At 44.4% G+C, this 22306-nt stretch overlaps 1 protein-coding gene and 1 long non-coding RNA gene across 8 annotated transcripts; one reads left to right on the top strand and one right to left on the bottom strand.

Annotated features, from left to right (window-relative positions):
• Positions 1-5330: 5330 nt before the first annotated feature.
• LOC126984737 (uncharacterized) lies at positions 5331-13269 on the bottom strand. Its single transcript, XR_007737522.1, has 3 exons — positions 12008-13269; positions 8936-9042; positions 5331-8725 (listed from the first exon to the last, which is right to left on the bottom strand). It is a non-coding gene; the product is annotated as an uncharacterized LOC126984737 (long non-coding RNA).
• LOC126984735 (polyglutamine-repeat protein pqn-41-like) lies at positions 13198-14529 on the top strand. Of its 7 annotated transcripts, none has more exons than XM_050838764.1 (3): positions 13198-13341; positions 13388-13629; positions 13719-14529. In XM_050838764.1, the coding sequence occupies exons 2-3, from the start codon at positions 13447-13449 to the stop codon at positions 14514-14516; spliced, it is 981 nt and encodes a 326-aa protein (XP_050694721.1). In that variant the 5' UTR covers positions 13198-13341; positions 13388-13446; the 3' UTR covers positions 14517-14529. The 7 variants fall into 7 exon arrangements, with proteins under 7 accessions (XP_050694721.1, XP_050694722.1, XP_050694720.1 ...); XM_050838765.1 differs by having other exon boundaries at positions 13257-13390; positions 13538-13629; positions 13725-14529; XM_050838763.1 differs by having other exon boundaries at positions 13257-13390; positions 13489-13629.
• The last annotated feature ends 7777 nt before the right edge of the window (positions 14530-22306 follow it).

The following is a 22306-nucleotide window of genomic DNA, read 5'->3' as shown; positions in this document are numbered from 1 at the left end:
GTTAAAGAATAGGGGATAGTTGTTGGGAAGATTGTGTCGAGTGGATAGGTGGAGAAACTGTGTTTATGAGGCGTTGAAGGACACCAGGTTCCTCTTGCCCCAATCGGAAATAATAGTAAGGTCTGCGACTAAGCGTTCTGTTGCCTCCAGCCTTGAATCGTTAAGTTCCTGTAGGGTGGGTCTTCTATTAAAAGAAGTTGAGTAATGCAGAGTGGAATCATCGGCGTAGGAATGGATAGGTCAGTTCGTTTTGGGAAGAAGATCATCAATGAACAACAGAAAGAGAGTGGGAGATAGGACAGAACCCTGTGGGACACCACTGTTAATAGGTTTAGGGGAAGAACAGTGACCGTCCACCACAGCAGAAATAGAACGGTCAGAAAGGAAACTGGAGATAAAGGTACAGAGAGAAGGATAGAAACCGTAGGAGGGTAGTTTGGAAAGCAAAGATTTGTGCCAGACCCTATCAAAAGCTTTTGATGTGTCGAGCGCAATAGCAAAGGTTTCACCGAAACGGCTAAGAGAGGATGGCTAAGAGTCAGTTAGGAAGGCAAGGAGATCACCAGTAGAACGCCCCTTGCGGAACCCATACTGGCGATCAGATAGAAGGTCAGAAGTGGAAAGGTGCTTTTGAATCTTCCGGTTAAGGATTGATTCAAAAGCTTTAGATAGACAAGAAAGTAAAGCTATAGGACGGTAGTTTGAGGGATTGGAACGGTCACCCTTCGTAGGTACAGGCTTTATGAAGGCATATTTCCAGCAGGAAGGAAAGGTAGATGTTGACAGGCAGAGGCGAAAGAGTTTGTCCAGGCAGGGTTACAGCACGGAGGCACAGTTTTTAAGGACAATAGGAGGCACTCCATCAGGTCCATAACCCTTCTGAGGATTGAGGCCAGAGAGGGCATAGAAAACATCATTTTGAAGAATCTTTATAACAGGCATAAAAGAGTCAGAGGGGGGTTGAGTAGGAGGAATATGCCCAGAATCGTCCAGAGTGGAGTTTTTAAAAAAAGTTTGAGAGAAGAGTTCAGCCTTAGAGATAGATGAGACGGCAGTGTTGCCGTCAGGACTGAGGAGTGGAGAGAAAGATGAAGAAGTGAAGTTGGAGATGTTTTTGGCTAGATGCCAGAAGTCACGGGAAGAGTAGGAGAAAGCAAGGTTTTGGCATTTTCTATTAATGAAAGAGTTTTTGGTTAGTCGGAGAATAGATTTGGCACGATTCCGGGCAGAAATGTAAAGTTCATAATTAGCATTAGTTTGAAGGCTCTGGTACCTTTTGTGAGCTGCCTCTCTGTCACTGACAGCACGAGAACAAGCGTGATTAAACCAAAGCTTTTTAACGTGAGGAGTAGAGAAAGAACGTGGAATGTATGCCTCCATTCCAGAGACAATCACCTCTGTGATGCGCTGGGCACACACAGAGGGGTCTCTATCTTGGAAGCAATAATCATTCCACGGAAAATCGGAAAAGTACATCCTCAGATCGTCCCACCGAGCTGAAGCAAAATGCCAGAAGCATCGCCTCTTCGGTGGGTCCAGAGGGTGTACAGGAGCGATAGGACAGGATGCAGAAATAAGTTTGTGATCAGAGGAGCCCAACGGAGAAAACAGTTTGACAGAATAAGCAGAAGAGTTTGAGGTAAGGAAGAGGTCTAGAATGTTGGGCCGGTCTCCAAGACGGTCGGGAATACGTGTAGGGTGCTGGACCAACTGCTCTAGATCGTTGAGGATAGCAAAGTTGTAGGCTTGTTCACCAGGCTGGTCAGTGAAAGAGGATGAAAGCCAAAGCTGGTAGACTTGCCTTACTCGCACATCCGCGCACACCCATGGATGGGAACTTAATTATTTGTCAAAGTTGTTCAGCGCACAATGCTTTACTTTCTGCCTTTGAAAGAACAATTACTTGATAAACTACGTTCTCTCTCTCTCTCTCTCTCTCTCTCTCTCTCTCTCTCTCTCTCTCTCTCTCTCTCTCTCTCATTGATCTGTGCCTCGAAAGTTACCATACATACTTCCTGAGAGAGAGAGAGAGAGAGAGAGAGAGAGAGAGAGAGAGAGAGAGAGAGAGGGATGTAGGGAGGACTAAAGGTAACAAGCAAAGGAGAGGAGAAGGAACAAGGAGGAGGAGGAGAATTAAGTGAAAAATGAAGGTAGGGAAGATTAGAATAGGTATCAAATGCGTAGTAATAGTAGCGGTAGCAGTAGTAGTAGTAATAGTAGTAATAGTAGTAGTAGTAATAGTGGTAGTAGCAGTAGTAATAGTAATAGTAGTAGTAGTAGTAGTAGTAGTAGTAGTAGTAGTAGTAGTAGTAGTAGTAGTAGTATTAGTGGTAGTAGTAGTAGTAGTAGTAGTAGTAGTAGTAGTAGTAGTAGTAGTAGTAGTAGTAGTAGTAGTAGTAGTAGTAGTAGTAGTAGTAGTAGTAATAGTAGTAGCAGTAGTAGTAGTAAAGGTAGTAGTAGTAATAGTAGTAGTAATATTCCCAGGTCTTTCTCTGCCTCTGTGGTGGATAGTGGAGTGTTTCCCATGTGGTATTGGTGTGCTGGATATCCCTTCATTGAAAGCCTGGTAACATACACTCCCAGGTCTTTCTCTGCCTCTGTGGTGGATAGTGGAGTGTTTCCCATGTGGTATTGGTGTGCTGGATATCCCTTCACTGGTAGCCTGGTAGCATACACTCCCAGGTCTTTCTCTGCCTCTGTGGTGGATAGTGGAGTGTTTCCCATGTGGTATTGGTGTGCTGCATATCCCTTCACTGGAAGCCTGGTCACATACACTCCCAGGTCTTTCTCTGCCTCTGTGGTGGATATATATATATATATATACATATATATATATATATATATATATATATATATATATATATATATATATATATAGTGGAGTGTTTCCCATGTGGTATTGGTGTGCTGGATATCCCTTCACTGGTAGCCTGGTAACACACATTCCCAGGTCTTTCTCTGCCTCTGTGGTGGATAGTGGAGTGTTTCCCATGTGGTATTGGTGTGCTGGATATCCTTTCACTGGTAGCCTGGTCACATACACTCCCAGGTCTTTCTCTGCCTCTGTGGTGGATAATGGAGTGTTTCCCATGTGGTATTGGTGTGTTGGATATTCCTTCACTGGTAGCCTGGTAACATACACTCCCAGGTCTTTCTCTGCCTCTGTGGTGGATAGTGGAGTGTTTCCCATGTGGTATTGGTGTGCTGGATATCCATTCACTGGTAGCCTGGTAACATACACTTCCAGGTCTTTCTCTGACTCTGTGGTAGATAGTGGAGTGTTTCCCATGTGGTATTGGTATACTGGATATCCCTTCACTGGTAGCCTGGTCACATACACTCCCAGGTCTTTCTCTGCCTCTGTGGTGGATAGTGGAGTGTTTCCCATGTGGTACTGGTATGCTGAATATCCCTTCAGTGGTAGCCTGGTAACATACACTTCCAGGTCTTTCTCTGACTCTGTGGTAGATAGTGGAGTGTTTCCCATGTGGTATTGGTATGCTGAATATCCCTTCAGTGGTAGCCTGGTCACATACACTCCCACGTTTTTCTCTGGCTCTGTGGTAAATAGTGGAGTGTTTCCCATGTGGTACTGGTATGCTGAATATCCCTTCAGTGGTAGCCTGGTAACATACACTCCCAGGTCTTTCTCTGCCTCTGTGGTGGATAGTGGAGTGTTTCCCAAGTGATACTGGTGTGCTGGATATCCCTTCACTGGTAGCCTGATAACAAACACTCCCAGGTCTTTCTCTGCCTCTGTGGTGGATAGTGGAGTGTTTCCCATGTGGTATTGGTGTGCTGGATATCCCTTCACTGGTAGCCTGATAACAAACCCTCCCAGGTCTTTCTCTGCCTCTGTGGTGGATAGTGGAGTGTTTCCCAAGTGGTACTGCTGTGCTGGATATCCCTTCACTGGTAGCCTGATAACAAACACTCCCAGGTCTTTCTCTGCCTCTGTGGTGGATAGTGGAGTGTTTCCATGTGGTATTGGTGTGCTGGATATCCCCTCCCAAGGTGCAGAACTTTACATTTTTCTTCATTGCATTGTAGCAGCCACGTTTTGTTCCACTCATATAGCTTGGTGATGTCTTCTTGTTGGAAATCCGCAGTCAAGGGGTTAAAAATAGGCCTTTCTGACAAACTGTTGGAATTTTTATAACACTCTTACTTCCCTTTTAAGATTACATTATGTCATTTGTCTGGCGGAAAACAGTTTTGTTTCTTCACAGAGACAAACGAAGGGAAACAATTCAAAGTGTTTTTTTTATTCCTCTTAACAATTAACAAATACTTGACTTCTGAGCTGCTAACGGAGGAATGGATTGTTTTTCTTTAGGGCGAACAAAGAAATTAGCGCCTGACTATCAAATGCCGTATTAGCCTTCGTCAAGACACTGTGGGTGACTTGTCTTTGCTCACCAGTTTTTCAAGATGTGCTCAGTGTCAATTTTTGTATATCACACGTTACGACTGAGTTTGTAATGTGGCGACTTTCTGGAAACCCAACACTTCTAGCTAATAACTCCGTCCCAAAGACTAAATTATAAAGCAGAACTTGCTACATAACTTAATGAATATTAATACATGTTTTAATAATCTGGTATAAAAAAATGGCAAAAGTTTGTTAATGTGTTGACTTCACTCTGAAAATCCAGGACTTCAAGCTAACAACTTCATCTCAAAATTAGAAGCAAAGTCACACCAGCCACAGAGCTTGATACTACTACCACGCTTGTAAAACCCAGCGTACATGGCTAAACGATACACATAATTCCTTGAGACGACAAGTAATATATGAAGCCGAAAAGAACCTCACCGTAACCAACTCTACGTAACCATTTATCCTGAGACAGTGTTATCATATGGGGTCGGAAGAACTTCAAATATATTGTCATTACAAACTATATCTTTCATAACACAAGTCCTAGAGCAATACTTCCTCTCCTCTGTAACACAAGTTCTACGGTAATTCACTTTCTCCTTCGTAACACAAGTCCTACAGTAATACAGTACTCTCTTTTGTAACACAAGATCTACAGCAATACTTCCTCTCCACAACACAAGTCCTACAGCAATACTTCTTCTCTGCAACACAAGTCCTACAGCAATGCTTTCTTTCTGTAACACAAGTCCTACAGCAACACTTCCTCTCCGTCCTGCTGTCCCTAATCGTAGAGCAAAGAGGGTCGTGTCTCCTCGCCCCTAGCACGGCAGCGAGGCGAGCATCGACCGAGCACTTAATGTCGAACACAGCGAGTATACGTAAAGTCTTACTCTCCTTGTAATACAGAAACGAATACGCGTGACATGTATGAATGTACGTATGTATGTAGACAGACACGCATGACAAGCCTAAACGACCAGGGAAATCAAAACTGCCGTAACGATGCCAATGTACATGTGATGTAACGAAGGGGTAGCTGACGTAATCTTGTTTTGTCTCGATGCAAAGAAAGTAGAAACTAAAACTACCCACGTAACTTGATAAATAATAATACCATGTTCATAAAATTACATAATGAATGACTGGCTAATGTAACCTCGTCTTGAACTAAAGAAAAATATATGCAATGAATGACTGGCAAACGTAACCTTGGGTCGATGTAAAGAAAAACGAAACAAATGACGCTAACGTAACCTTGTCCCAATGTAAAGACGTGACGTAACAAAGGCTAGTCAACATAACCTTGTCTCAAACTAAAGAAAAATAGACGTAACAAATGACTAGCTTCCATGACCTTCTCTCGATGGACAGAATAAGTGACAAAACAAATGACTAATGTAACTTGGTCTCAGTGTTACAAAGGGCTGAACCAGTTAATACAGTGGTACCTCGTGATTCGAACTTAATTGGTTCCTTTGGGCTGTTCGAATTGAGAATGTTTGAATTAGGAAGCAATTTATCCCATGAAATTAATGTAAAAATTAATCTGTTCCAGGCCCCAAAATCCTCACATTTTTAAAAAAATTTATGGGTATATGTTGTGCCCTGTGGCCAGACCACTCAAATAAAAACAATTAAAACACTGAATATTTGCTGGGAACTTCCAGAATTGGTTTGTCTTATAGACCCGACAGCACTGCTTTGAGATGTAAACAAACATGGTGGAGACATCAACATTCAGAGGGCAACGGGTATATAGTTCATGCATCATATTTCTTTATTATTAGTCATCCTCATAAGTCTAGTTGTTGTAATATTCTAGTTTATTTTTATAACTTAAGGAAGAGTGAAATTTCAAACATGAATGTGCTTCAGTGTTTGTTGAACTTGTATGTAAAGTAAGAATGTTAAAAGATAAGTGCAAAATGGAAAAACAGGCACTTGTGAATATAGGATAATAACCAATCTTTTCAATATCTCTTCAGTATCATCCATAAATTGTTTGTGTTTATCAATCAACCAAAGTTAAACAGTTTTATGTGTCTTACCTCAATGATCCCTGTCTACAAAGGCTGTGTCTTGGGCATATTGTCAAGTTTGGTGAACATCCATCCACTAGTTTGTTTAGGTGCAGGCATTAAGTCACTTAATTTTCTTCCTGACCGGTGTCATTTTACAAGAAGTAGTGGTAAGTATTACTGTTATACACATTGTTATCCCACGCAATTGGGCTATTTTTCAAGGGAGTGTGCGGGAAAAAATGGAAGTCGCAGGTTGGAGTTTTTTGAGGCTGGAGTCCGCAGTATCACATTCACCGACCTGGCTACACTGGTGGCTTCATCTGCAGCCGTTTGTTTGTGTTAGAATTGTGACACACATTCGAATTGGAGGACAAAATTTGTCTGATAAATGTGTTCGAATTGGGAATTGTTTGAATTGAAAGGCTTTCGAATCATGAGGTACCATTGAAGTGACAAATAAATGTTACAAAAGATTTAGCAACCGAAGGGACAGGAGTACACATTGCTACAGATGACATAGTAACCCAACTGTGATAGGGATTGTACTAATGTTACGGAAGATATGGTGACGTAAGTGACGAGGACCGAGTGTTACAGACAGCGTAGTGACTTTTAAGCATGATTGGGATTGTAGAAAGATTGTTGAATGATTGCAGGAAAACACAGTAACTCAGCAGTGACACAGATACATAATACTACTGAGGACATAACTTACGTGTGATGAGGATCGTAATGTTGCAGATGAACTAACAATAACTTAAGTGTCAGAATTCATCATGTTACAAATGGCATGGTAACTTATGTGGCAGGGATCAGAATGTTACAAAATACTTACGTAACTAAAGTGCCGTGGATCGTAATGTTATGAGATATATAGTAACCGCAGCGATATGTATACGTAATGTTACAAATGGCGTAGTAACAATTAAATGGATACGTAATGTTAACAAGACTTAGTAACCAAAGTAAATGAATATGTAATGTCACTGATGACATAGTAACTTAAATGAAATGGATATATAATGATAACAAGCCAGACTCTAGATTACTTCTCCAAAGAGAGGCTCAAAGATGAGTTCTGGGGGGCAGCATGAGCCAAAACAAGATGGCGTCACTATAAACACTCTCCTACGCCAGAATGGGCTGGACAAATCATCAGGCCCCACCGGGAACAGGCCTACCGGCACAATAAGCTATGACATAAAAAAAAATTAGTAACCAAAGTGACATACGTAATGTCAGGGATGACACAGTAACTTAAATATAATGGATACGTAACGTTAACAAGACTTAGTAACCAAAGTGACATATACGTAATGTTAGGGATGACACAGTAATTTAGGTATAACATGGATCATAATGTTACATCTACATATAAACAAGAAATGAGCATAACAGTGAGTGCCGGGTTGCCGTAATCTTGCCTTGCCGTACAGAGATCAAATTAACATACAACACACGAGTGAATTGAAGTTACTTATACAAACGTCTTGTACGTAATGTTGGCGTAACTTATATTTTGCTAGTTTAAATGATGTAATCTTCCCTATACATACAGATCAAAGTAACATATGAAATATGAAATGAATTGAGGTTACTTATACAAACATAACAGTGAATTGAGGTTACTTATACAAACATACCAGTGAATTGAGGTTTCTTATACAAACATACCAATGAACTGTGGTTACTTATACAAACATCTCGTAGGTTAAGATTGATGTAACTTGTATATCGTTAATGTAAGTGAAGTAATCTCGCCTATACGTACAGAGATCGAAGTAACAAATCTCGAGAATAGGGTTCACGTAACTTGTATTTCGTTAGTTTAAGGTTACGTATACTTACAATAAAGTCGTAAAACGGGAAAGAATAAAGAAAAGAAATAAGGTGTGTTGAAAGGTCATCTTATCGCCTACAAACACCTAGAGACAAACATTGAGGCGATGGAGGGAGGGAAGGGTAGCAAACACACACACACACACACACACACACACACACACACACACACACACACACACACACTCAAACGAAAATAAAAACACTGAACCACATACCCCAATCAAACACCTCCACACTAAACATCCTTCTTCGACCATCCATGTTGAGAGGAGGAGGAGGCGGAGGCAACTGAGGAGGAGGAGGAGGAGACAAGAGTAGATATGGAGCCGCCAGCGATGGAGTTGGCGGCTGTTCCTCCGTCCTTCACTTCGGCGGCTGCAGCGGGTGACTTCTTGGCCGCTGCCGCCGCCTTGTCTATCTTCTCCTTGCGGTGGATTTGGTACTCAACGATGAGCCAGCAGGTTAGCATGAAGAACACCTAGGGGGGAGGGGAGGGGAGGGGAGGTTAGGTTAGGTTAGGTTAAGTTAGGGGAGGTTAAGTTAGGTTAAGGGAGATTAAGTTAGGTTAGGGGAGGTTATGAAGTTTTCTCTTTTAGAGTTCAAGGGCAATAAAACAAAAAAGGCATAAAAAACACTAGGTCCTGCCCCTGAACAGAGAGAAGGAAAAATGACAACGGGGCATAATTACCAGTGAGGGGGCGAGTCTCTCAAACTTGTCGCCCACCATCCAGTGATTGTACCTGGCGAACAGCATCATGAGGGCCAGGACCAGGTTGGCAAACTGCTTCACACGCTCTGAAAGACACAGAAACTGCTCAGCAAGGACTGTAGGCGGGCATCATCAACACTTCCCCTCACATCAACTCTTTCCAAAGGCCAAGAAAAGGTATCAATTGCATTCTAATGGCATGAGGTAATCCAGCTTTCCAGACAGAGCAGCAGATCAAAAAAACAAATTACATAGAGAAAGGCTTAATTTATGAAGGCTATAAGAAAATTCAGCTTTCCAGACAGAGCAACAGATTGAAAATAGACAAACTATGTAGAGAAAGGATTAATTTGAGAAGGCTATAGGAAAATCCAGCTTTCCAGACAGACAACAGATCTATGGAATATGCTACAAGACGTGTATGCCAAAAACACTCCGCTTTAATGAAAAAATCTAAAAGTTTCAAAAGATGGAACACTGACTATGACTTAATGATGCAAAGATAAAATTAGGTAAGACTTAAAACTGCAAGATATCATTAGCAAGGGACAGGAATACAACTTAACTATAGGGAATTACTAATGAGGGAGGGACAGGGAAAACAGTGACCATTAACCAGCGAAAAGAAAGGCAACAGGTGACAAATACAGGTTAACGAGCACACAGGTAACTCACTGGAAGGCATAACTATTAAGCAGCGAAAAGGTAACTAAATAGAGGAAATCATAAACGAGGGAACAGAAAAGGAAAACAAAACAACAAAGAGACAACCAGGTAAAATACAGGTGACAAAATACAAGTTAACGACCACACAGGTAACTCACTAGAGGGCATAATTAACAAGCAGGATGGTTCACAGAGGAGGGGACTCGGACACAGGGACTTGGCCTCGGCTTACTATTATATATTACATGGAGGGTAGTGGTGCGTCCTTGAGCCATTATTAGTGACTAGCAACAAGGCAAATGCGTCCCCAATGACCCAAAGTGACGTCAAGGGAACAAAAACCACCTGCCATATTAACGTGATATTATTATCATCATCATCAGTAGCAGATTTACATAGATCTACATAGATCTTCAGAAGGAGGACAGGGAGGGAAGGAGGCGAGGGAGTTGAAGAAGGAAAGGAAGGAAGGAAGGAAGGAAGAAAAGGAATAAATGCTGAATGAATGAAGAACAAAGATGAAATAAAGTAGGAGAGTATAATGAGATGAGTAGTGGAAGAATGAGATGAAAAGTGGAAGAATGAGATGAGTAGTGGAAGAATGAGATGAGTAGTGGAAGAATGAGATGAAAAGTGGAAGAATGAGATGAGAAGTGGAAGAATGAGATGAGTAGTGGAAGAATGAGATGAGTAGTGGAAGAATGAGATGAGTAGTGGAAGAATGAGATGAGTAGTGGAAGAATGAGATGAGTTGTGGAAGAATGAGATGAGTTGTGGAAGAATGAGATGAGAAGTGGAAGAATGAGATGAGTAGTGGAAGAATGAGTAGTGGAAGAATGAGATGAGAAGTGGAAGAATGAGATGAGTTGTGGAAGAATGAGATGAGAAGTGGCAGAATGAGATGAGTAGTGGAAGAATGAGATGAGAAGTGGAAGAATGAGAAGTGGAAGAATGAGATGAGAAGTGGAAGAATAAGATAAATAGTGGAACAATGAGATGAGAATTGGAAGAATGAGATGAGTAGTTGCAGAATGAGATGAGTAGTGGAAGAATGAGATGAATAGTGGAACAATGAGATGAGTAGTGGAAGAATGAGATGAGTAATGGAAGAATGAGATGAGAAGTGGAAGAATGAGTAGTGGAAGAATGAGATGAGTAGTGGAAGAATGAGATGAGCAGTGGAAGAATGACATGAGTAGTGGAAGAATGAGATGAGAAGTGGAAGAATGACATGAGTAGGGGAAGAATGAGATGAGTAGTGGAAGAATAAGTGAGATGAGCAGTGGAAGAATGAGTAGTGGAACAATGAGAAGTGGAATAGAGATGAGGAGGAGACTAATGAAACCTTTACCCAGACTTGACATGACCGACATAATCCAAACCTTTGGATTAGTACATCGAGTAGACATGAGAACATGGTCATAACAGGCGCACCTAACATCGCTATAGCCGATCCAGGATTCAGGACGTTTCCTAAGTAAGAGGTAATGTTATAATTGTATTTCGTAAAGAATCCTTATAACCAAAAACTAACTAAAATTGAGTATTCTTTTTCTTGAACAGAACATTGAATAAACAACAGAACAATAATATGAAAATACATATAGCCACTGTTGCCAGATTGTCATACACAGAGCATAGTATCTACTGGTTTCTGATGCCTAACTATTACCAGGAAAAATCAGAATCTAACTCTTTTAACGTTAACTGTAAATGAGTTTCGTTATAGGAGCCCAAAAGACAGCTTAGGGGTAGGAAGTTGGGAAATATAATCGACTGAGTACAAAAATCTGGCAACGTTGAGGCTGTAGCCCGGAGGCCCGAGGCAGCGCACATGGCATTTTTGCGGGTATCAGACACCTTAAATAGCATATTTTTACTGTGCAAAGCAGGTGATGTCACTTATTGTGACTTCGTGAGCTTTCATATTTATCTATTTGTATATATTTCATGGTGGTAAAACTTACATTACTAGTTTCATTTTTACTAGTGACACAACTTTGACTGTATCACAATAGAATTTCACTCAATTGAGTGAATCAGACCCCACAGAAATATTACCAGTGTGCGTATGAACGAATACAGAGATAAGCACATACTTTGATTTAACTCTAGGATGTCTTGTGGATCATTAATAAATAAAAATAAAATATCCGGACAGGCTATTCCTTAGCCCACTACCGCCTTATGGCGGCATAAATTAGTCCCTCCGTCAAGTTTGTACCCCACAATTGATGTTGTTAGGTGCGCCTATTATCACTTGCATCAGTGGTACTCTTGGGTGAAGCACACCACTGTAAGGCATTGATTCTTTTGCTGCAGCAATGGTTTATAAATACATGTTCCAGCTATTTCAGTGTTAGGTGACATTCTCTTGCCCCTCACCTCACAGAGGAGTAAGTAATTCACTGTAGCTGTGAGACTCAACCAGGCTCCAGGCCCAGGTGCAGCTGCCACAGCTGTGGAAAGTCAGCCATCAGTATTTCCCTTCCTCTTCTTGCTGTGGCTCCTCTCCTTTTATCACTTCACAGGCAAGCCTTCTTTCTTCCTTGTCTTACAAGATCACTTTTACCTCTCCTACACTTCCCTTTCCCTATCAAGCTCAGCTGCTGCTAACACCCTGGTCACTACAAGTACTGTAGGCAGACACACTTCAGAAGTGGATCTTCATGTGCCTGGCAATGTCTGCCTTTGTCTTAAAGAACTTTCCACAAACATCACACTTGAACTCTCTAAGGCCATAGTGCCGAAAGACGTGTTCATTGAGTGCCTGCTTCACACTGAACCTCTTCCCGCACTCTTCACACTCATGACTTTTTACACCAGTGTGTGTAAGGGTGTGTGTATCAAGGTGACTCTTCCGGCTGAATGTTTTCCCACATTCCTTACATTCATAGTTCTTCACACCAGTGTGTGTAAGGGTGTGTGTATCAAGGTGACCCTTCTGGCTGAATGTTTTCCCACATTCCTTACATTCATAGTTCTTCACACCAGTGTGTGTAAGGGTGTGTGTATCAAGGTGACTCTTCTGGTTGAATTTTTTCCCACATTCCTTACATTCATAGTTCTTCACACCAGTGTGTTGAAGGGTGTGTTTATTAAGGTGACTCTTCTGGTTGAGTTTTTTCCCACATTCCTTACATTCATAGTTCTTCACACCAGTGTGTGTAAGGGTGTGATATCTGAGGCCTCCCCTTGTGGTTAATTCTTTTCCGCACTCCAGACACACAAACTTCCTCTCTCCTTTGTTGCTGGAGTTGCCAGCAGCAAGTTGCTTCATCTGGTGACCACTGACCCTCCTGCCTCCTGCAGCAGTCTGCTCCTGCTTGTCCGGGGTTCTCATGCTTCTTCTCCTGGAGTGTTCTAGGGGGCTGTTAGGCAGTGGACTTTCTTCTTCTTCTTTTGGGGTGTTCTAGAGGGCTGTTAGGCAATGTTGTTGTTGTTGTTATGGGTCGAAGCCACTAGTCGCTCACATGAGCCCTGGTGTCATCCTGTGAGGACCTCATAGGCTGCCCCGTCTTCCTGAGGAAGGCGCAGGTGGGGCGGGTGGCTGCTGCTTCCTGCCGTGAGGGGTGGACGCCTGCCGCCGCCAGGTCCAGGGAGGGAGGGAGTTGGTGTCGTGGCTGGGAGTGGAGGCGGGGCAGTGCAGCAGCAGTAGCAGCAGCAGGAGGTGCCCAATGGTCTCCTCGACAGTCCTGCAGCAGCAGCAGCAGCAGGAGGTGCCCAATGGTCTCCTCGACAGTCCTGCAGCAGCAGCAGCAGCAGGAGGTGCCCAATGGTCTCCTCGACAGTCCTGCAGCAGCAGCAGCAACAGGAGGTGCCCAATGGTCTCCTCGACGGTCCTGCAGCAGCAGCAGCAGCAACAGGAGGTGCCCAATGGTCTCCTCGACAGTCCTGCAGCAGCAGCAGCAGCAGGAGGTGCCCAATGGTCTCCTCGACGGTCCTGCAGCAGCAGCAGCAGCAGGTGCCCAATGGTCTCCTCGACGGTCCTGCAGCAGCAGCAGCAGGTGCCCAATCGTCTCCTCGACCGTCCTGCAGCAGCAGCAGCAGGAGGTGTCCAATGGTCTCCTCGACAGTCCTGCAGCAGCAGCAGCAGCAGGAGGTGCCCAATGGTCTCCTCGACGGTCCTGCAGCAGCAGCAGCAGCAGGAGGTGTCCAATGGTCTCCTCGACGGTCCTGCAGCAGCAGCAGCAGCAGGAGGTGCCCAATGGTCTCCTCGACAGTCCTGCAGCAGCAGCAGCAGGAGGTGCCCAATGGTCTCCTCGACGGTCCTGCAGCAGTAGCAGCAGCAGGAGGTGCCCAATGGTCTCCTCGACAGTCCTGCAGCAGCAGCAGCAGGAGGTGCTCAATGGTCTCCTCGACGGTCCTGCAGCAGCAGCAGCAGGAGGTGCCCAATGGTCTCTTCGACGGTCCTACAGAAGCAGCAGCAGCAGGAGGTGCTCAATGGTCTCCTCGACGGTCATGCAGCTGCAGGAGGGCTCAATGGTCTCCTCAACAGTCCTGCAGCAGCAGGAAGTGCCCAATGGTCTCCTCGACAGTCCTGCAGCAGCAGCAGCAGGAGGAGGTGCCCAATTGTCTCCTCGACGGTCCTGCAGCAGCAGCACCAGCAGGAAGTGCCCAATGGTCTCCTCGACGGTCCTGCAGCAGCAGCACCAGCAGCAGGAAGTGGCCAATGGTCTCCTCGACGGTCCTGCAGCAGCAGCAGCAGCAGCAGGAGGTGCCCAATGGTCTCCTTGACGGTCCTGCAGAAGCAGCAGCAGCAGGAGGTGCTCAATGGTCTCCTCGACGGTCCTGCAGCAGCAGGAAGTGCCCAATGGTCTCCTCGACGGTCCTGCAGCAGCATGGGGTGCTCAATGGTCTCCTCGACGGTCCTGTAGCAGCAGGAGGTGCTTAATGGTCTCCTCGACGGTCCTGCAACAGCAGCAGCAGGAGGTGCCCAATGGTCTCTTCGACGGTCCTGTAGCAGCAGGAAGTGCCAAATGGTCTCCTCGACGGTCCTGTAGCAGCAGGAGGTCCTCAATGGTCTCCTCGACGGTCGTGCAGCAGCAGGAGGTGCCCAATAGTCTCCTCGACGGTCCTGCAGCAGCAGGGGGTGCTCAATGGTATCCTCGACGGTCCTGCAGCAGCAGGGGGTGCTCAATGGTATCCTCGACGGTCATGCAGCAGCAGGGGGTGCAGGAGAGTCTGGGACCTGCCTGGCCGGGCGGTTGCGTTGAGTTGTCGGTCGGTCGGGAGTCTTGCCTTTGTAACGGCACTCCCTAATGGGTGTTATTCTATACTGTCACCACTTTCACACCCACGAACGCCTTGGTGCTCTATGAAGGGTTCAATGTCCATACAACATATTGCCGTATTGCTTTGCCGTCGCAAATCACTCCTTCTTGTGAAATAAAATAAAAAATCGTAAATATGTTTAATGAAGAGATTTTCTATTCTCTTTTTCTATTACTCTCTCGGTCCCACACGTCCTCTGCGTGTATCGAAACACACGAGAAGTTAACCCATAAGCGTCGGGCTAAGGACTATTGTCGTCCTCGCAGCGCGCGGGCGGTGTTGATAGATTTTGAAAAATAGGTATCTTTCATCAATGTCCCGTGTGTCAATTTATAAAAAAAAAACATAATAATTTATACTGTTTTTTCATCGCCAATCCTTCCTCTCCACGATGAAATAAATTTGAAGTGTCTAGGTTGCAGCGTGGCAGAGCTATGATGTTGGGAAGAGGTGCTATTTTTGGCCAGTCAGCAGACTTGGCTTGACCCACACGTGTTAATCACAACGAGGAGAGGGTGTTCCCCGGCTGCCTGGGATTGGACCATGGCCTTCCATGATTGAACCACCACCAGCTTGACGGGAGAGCGTAATATATACATAATATTAATATATCAAATAATAATGAGGATAATATTCACGATAGCGTAGCCTCCTCTGGCGGCGGCAGCGGCGACGGCCCAGCCGGTGCTGCGAGAAAGACCTCCTCGCAGAAATAAGTGGCATATACATGGGGTGTTATGTAAGGTTCGGTGGAGTAGTTTTAATAAATATACGCTCCCCCACCCAAAACCCTCACTTTCCCAAGGGTGTCCAAGTTGAACTCTCTGCAAGCTATTTTGCGGTTGCGGCGGCGGGTGTTCAACACGCTTTTATTTTTTTATTATTTTTTTTTTAGCTATTTAATGATTTGCGACAGAAACAGTTAGTAGATTATTTCTAAACACACCGAAATCGAGCAGAAAAAAATAGTTTCGTCAGATAGTCTCCCACGGGTGACACTCTAGAAATTTACCCCCTGGTGTAACTTTTGATGATGCACGCCATACTCTCGTTGTTAAATCTTTTTCTGCCTCATGTTATTTGTTCTACAGTTGAAGAGGATGGCTGATGCTTAATTCACTGTTGTCGTACACTTCCTCCTCTTGTCCGCCCATCTCTTCTCTCCAGGTTCTATCGGCCATAGTGTTTTCTTAGTCTTCCCCATTCCCTTTCCGTCCCCATCCCCATACACGGGAGGCTCGGCGTGTGCTGTTGCTGTCACCTGGCAGTGTTGCCAACTGGAACTTTATAATTCCGCTACACGAGCCTCAAACACGCTACATTGGACCACAAACGATACAAATTGCAAATATATTTCCGCATCAGAAGAAATAATCTTGGTAAATCTTAGGATTAGCGGCTCCTAGCGTTCTTTCATTATTTTTTCTCTTATTGTCCAAAACTTATGTACTGTTGCTTTTGTTTCTTCGATACGTACGTGTGGTCATTTTCAAATAAAAAAATTGCAGCAGGAAGTGTCGCAGGTCTTCGTGTTCAGCTTCGCACATGTCACACTTGGTTTCCTCTCGCCGGTGTCTGTTTCTACCTTTTAGTTGCATGTTGTTTGTCCTGCATCTGAACAGCATTTCTGAGGCTTGGTTGTTGGTGTATACCTCCTCTTGTCCTCCCAACTCCTGTCTCCATTTTCTGTATATCTTAAGGCTTGCTTCCTCATCCATTTGCCTCTTCCACTCTCTTGTATCCACCTCTCTCATTCTCTGCTTTGTCTCCTTCCTCACATTCACACTCAGTCCCTCTGTTGCTCTCAGTTCATTCAACAATTTTTTAAGTCTTTCACCGCCTACTTTGTCTCTTCTCTATCATCTCCTCTCCCACCCTTCTCACTAGATCGCATCCTTCCACAAGAACATAACTTGGGTACTTACACTGTCCCTCCCTTATCCTGTTTTTAACACTGGAGCTTCCTAGCTATTTCCCCCCGGAGTGCTGCTTCCTGTGCATACATTGGTGCCCTCAAAATCTTCCTGTACACCCCATTCTCTATCCTCTACAACTTTCCTATGTCTGTCTTTGCTATGTTTATTATATTTACCCCATACAGGATGGATGGCAGTGCAACATTTTTCCAATACGTCTTTCCTATTAACATTCTTGAACAGCTCTTTTCAATTACATTGTATGTCATATTTGCTAGCCTTCTTGCTTTCCTGAACATTTCTTCCTTGTGCATTTGAAAACAGTTCCTTTTGTCATTAACTATTATTCCTAAATATTTAATTATATCCCCAACACTAATGCCCCCTATATTTTCTGGTTTGTTTTCCATATTAAAAATGATAATATTGCTTTTCTGCTTATTTACTTCTAGTCCATATTTTTTTAGCTATAGTCTCCATCTTCTCTATCACCTGTACTGCTTCCCCTACACTATTTGCCAAAAGCATGCCATCATCTGCAAAGAAGAATGAGGTAATCCTGAATGCCTCATCTTTATACCCACATTCTAGCTCCTCTAGCTCCTGAATTACTTTAAATGCAATCATCTTAAACAGTGTAGTTGAGGCAGTACATCCCTGTCTGATCCCACTGGTCACTTCTATTTCTATCTCCTCCTCTTCTTTATCTATCTCAATCTTAGTTTTATCTCCTATATACACTCCTGCTATCAAGTTAATTATATCTGGGTTTACCTTGCTATCCTTTACAATTTCCATTAACTTATCTCTTCTTACACTATCATAGACCTTTGCAAAATCTATCGAGATTACTATCAATGGTTTCCTCATCTTATATGTTCCTTCTACACAATATCTTAGAATAAATAGGTTGTTTTCTATCCTGCTTCCCTCTGTAAATCCTGCCTGTGTATCCTTACCTATACCATTTATCCTAATGTGGCCCTCCAAGCTAGTTCTAATCATAGCCATCATTAGCTTGTACCCTACATTCGTCAGAGCTATTGGCCTTATCTCTTTAACCTTTGGTTTACACTTCTTTGGCAACATGACTGTCCTAGAGTCCCTCCATCCCTCTGGTATCCTCCCTGTTTCTAGTACTACCCCCAGGTCTTCAAACAACACCCTCAGTAATACTGTTATGCCGGATGTATACTTGGGTTCCGTATCGCCGTCACAAGACTCCGTGGGAGGGAGATATGTGAACACTTTGCACAACTTCTGTAGTTTAATATTCTTCCTTAGTAGTACAATTCACTCTTGACTCTTCACTGGCCACTAGCAGGGGCGGATCCAGAAAATCAATTTGGGGGGGCCCGATGGTAAAATTTCATACGTTACCGACAGCCTCAAAACAGTGAAGGCCAATGGATAGTGATGGCGGTTCTTTGCTTAAAATCCGCAGCTCCCGAGCAACGAACGTAGTTATGTGCCATATGATTTTTTCTTGTGTGTGTGTATATATATATATATATATATATATATATATATATATATATATATATATATATATATATATATATATATATATATATATATATATATATATATATATATATATGGCATGGGTGGCCACCAGAACCCAGGGACCAAGAGGAACCTACCGACCGACCCGACCATGAAGGACCAACGGGAAGGCCGAGGCCTGCAATGCAAAAAAAAAAAAAAAAAAAAAAAAATATATAAATATATATATATATATATATATATATATATATATATATATATATATATATATATATATATATATATATGGAGTGCAATCAATATTTCAGCTGGCAAGCAAGCCTTTGTGAATCTAGCCCTTGCAAGTTCGTTGTCTCAGCACCTTGGGAGCGTTCCTTAGGGCCGCCAAGGTTCATTAATATTGTGCACTAATAATTACATCAGTTAACTTCATTATTGTAAACTTTGTCTCATTAAATTTCTTTGCAACTATATTATTATTCTGCTTGTCATTGAACATTCATTTAACTTAAAGGTTACGAGTGGGTTGGCCGGAACAGCACACAGGAAACAACCTCACGTCCTCCTTCATAGTTTCACGCTACCTCAAGGAGTCACTTGTTCAGTTCCTCACCCCGGTGTGATTGAGTGTAGTGCAGTTCATTCAGTCTTCAGTTATTTTCTCCCCACTGAGCGGGGTTTCAACCCTCATCGTACGTGGGGGTGGCAGCCCTACCTTCGTCGCTCGCACTCGATCAATCACGCGGGAGTAATTTATTCAAGTCTTCACTTTATTCCACGTTCATTAAGTTAACGTAAAGTCAGTCAAAAGAAGCGAGTAAAGAACGCCCCGTCAGACCCCGGAGCATTACATCTCTCTCTCTCTTACCTTCCTTTCGTCATTGTGTTTCATTTCTTCCATCTCCTCCATATTGTTCTCATTTTTCTCCTTCTCCTGCATCTTCATGTTTTTTCTTCTTCTGCATCTTTTTTGCCTTTTCTTTCTTCTTTTTCATTTTTCATTTCTTCTCCTGTACCGATCGACAAACGGACAAAAACAAAACAAAAAAGATAAAAAAAGGAAAAGACGAGAACAAATTCTCTCTCTCTCTCTCTCTCTCTCTCTCTCTCTCTCTCTCTCTCTCTCTCTCTCTCTCAGGAAGTCATATATGGCAACTTTCGAGGCAGATCAATGAGAGAGAGAGATTTGGTAAGAACGTAATTTATCTACTATATAATTATTGATCTTTCAGGGGCAGAAAGTAAAGCATTGTGCGCTTAACAACAACTTTGACAAATAATTAAGTTCCCATCCGTGGGTGTGCGCGGAAGTGCGAGTAAGGCAAGTCTGCCATAGTTACCCCTCCGGTGCACGTTTCCCTTTCATCAGCAGCGATCAGCTGATGCTGCGCCGCCAAGGTCCCCAGCCACACGGCCACTCCACGTCACAGGTGTGTGCAGGATTAAATCGGTCTAACCCTGTCCTCTTTTTACCTGGTATAGTCAACCAGCAGGTATGATATTGTTGTGCTAGAAGCTTCCCCCGGCGTCTATGGGCCTCTAGAAGGCTCCGGAAGAAGCGAGCAGGGGTGCGGGGAGCAGAGCCTCGTCCGCGTCACGCGGGGCGCGGCCAGACGCCAGGCGGGAAGTGTTGCCATCTCGCACATATTTTTGCTACATGTTCTTGTATGATCTAAAATATACTGTAACATTCTAGACTGTACTGTTCTGGATATATATAGGAGAAGAGGGCGAGAGGAGACAGTCCCAGTCATAGTAAGCTAGTGGTAAGTGAAGAGTCAGAGTGAAGTGTACTACTAAGGAAGAATATTAAACTACAGAAACTGTGCAAAGTGTTTACATATCTCCCTCCCACGGAGTCTCCTGACGGCGACACGGAACCCAAGTAACACGTCCGGCATAACATTGGCGTCAGGAGTGTAGCCATTTTTTTTTTTTTTTTCGCCATGGAGACTCGTTCCCAATCTGCCCAGAGGGACGACGTGTTGACTGAACTCTTGGAAGCTTTGAGACTACAGGGGGATAAACAAGAAAGAGCACAGCAATAACAAGAAAGAACACTCCAAGAACTCAAAGAACAACAAGAAAAAGCACACCAAGAACTCAAAGAACAACAAGAAAGAGCACAGCAACAACAAGAAGGAACACTCCAAGAACTCAAAGAACAACAAGAAAGAGCACAGCAACAACAAGAAGGAACACTCCAAGAACTCAAAGAACAACAAGAAAGAGCACAGCAACAACAAGAAGAAACACTCCAAGAACTCAAAGAACAGCTAGAAGATCGCTTCACAGGATTACAGCTACAGCTAAAAGCAGTACAAGATGGAAGTGAGTCAGTGCGAAGAGAAATGACTGATGTGACCACGAACTTGGGACAACGCCTGATAGAAGTGTTGAAAGAACACACAAATCTTCAACAAGAGATGGAGGTGGTACGGGAGACGACACACAAAGAAATATTAGAAGTAAGTGACAGAGTGAAGGCCCTTGAAGACTGCTTGGCTGGAAACGGACGGCCAGTGCCTGCAGGGGCTAGTTGTACCCAAGTTGCTTCTCCTACGCAAGTCCGGGGTAGTTTGAGCCCTGTTTCGCCTGAGTTTGTCCCCGCAAGAAGTTCCGCTAGCCCCATGAGTCTGCTGGGTTCGCCTGTTAGAAAGAAACCTCAGGAGTTTGATGGCAAGGTCTCCTGGGAGGCTTACCGCGCTCAGTTTGAGCTGTTGGCAGCTCGGAACGGATGGGATGACCAAGAGTGCGCGGTACAGCTGGCCATTAGCCTGAAAGGGGCGGCGCTGGAGGTCCTTGCTCAGCTCGACAATGCGACAAAGGGTAGCTACAGCGGGCTGGCACAGGCGCTGGAGCAACGATATGGGACCAAGCACCAGAACGAGCTCTTCAGGGTTAGGTTCAGAACCCGCAACAGGAGGAGCGGCGAGTCTCTTCAGGAACTCGCTCAGGACCTTGAAAGCATGGCGCACAAGGCATACCCAGGTGCCACCCCTGACCTGCTGACGGTTTTGCTGCGTGATCAATTCATCGATGCCCTGGACAGCCCTCAGCTGAAGATACAAGTGAACCAAGCTAAGCCAACATCAATGCAGGAAGATCTGGCACGTGCCATGGAGTTTGAGTCCTTTGTTAGGTCTAGCTTGCCAAGCTTCAGGGACAGGGACGACTCGACTTCTGGCTTTAGGGCACGAAAGGGCTCTGTCAGCGACACAGACAGGTTCCAAGGAACGTGCTGGTACTGCGAGAAGGTTGGGCACAAGGAGAACGAATGTTATAAGAGGAAGAAGGAATATGAAGGTGGCGCTAAGAAGAAGCCCAGGGAAGGACCCAAGTACTGGACCTGTGGAGAAAAGGGGCACTGGAAGAATGAGTGTCGGAAAAATGTGCCCCCAGCGAGGGACCACCACTCGGGAAAACTAAGAAGGACTGGTTCACGGGGGCAACGACCAGTCTGTCCTGTACATGCCCCGAAGATATCAGTGTGCAGGAGAACCACCATGACAAGCTGCCAAGTGGAGGGCAAGGTTGACGGAGTGTTGTGGCCTGTGGTCGTCGACACAGGCTCGGAACGCACGTTGGTGCGGCCTGACGTGGTGAGTCATCGTCGGCTTCCTAAGACGCCGCATCGACTGAGCGGAGTCACAGGACACTACGCAGAGCTCAGAGGCCCAGTGGACGTGAAGTTTGAGCTCGGAGGAAAGGAAGAGTTCCTCTCTGTCTACGTGGCTGACATGGACGACCCCTGCATCCTAGGTATGGATTATCTTGTCTCCCACAGGTGCGAGCTGGACTTCCGCGCTAAGCAGCTGACTGTAGGAGGAAGGAGGGTGCCACTGACGGTTGTGAACAAGGAAGACCTGCCAGTGACGGTCAAGCGCACCACCATTATTCCTCCGTGGTCGGACATGGTGTTACCCTGTCAAATTACGGGTGCCGGGGGGGCACCCGTAATTTGACAGGGTAACAGCATCTCCGACCT

This window comes from Eriocheir sinensis, chromosome 57 (genome assembly GCF_024679095.1).
Source record: "Eriocheir sinensis breed Jianghai 21 chromosome 57, ASM2467909v1, whole genome shotgun sequence".
NCBI classification, from domain to species: Eukaryota; Metazoa; Arthropoda; class Malacostraca; order Decapoda; family Varunidae; genus Eriocheir; species Eriocheir sinensis.
The sequence above is the reverse complement of the archived record's forward strand: the minus strand, read 5'-3'. Positions and strand labels throughout refer to the sequence as shown.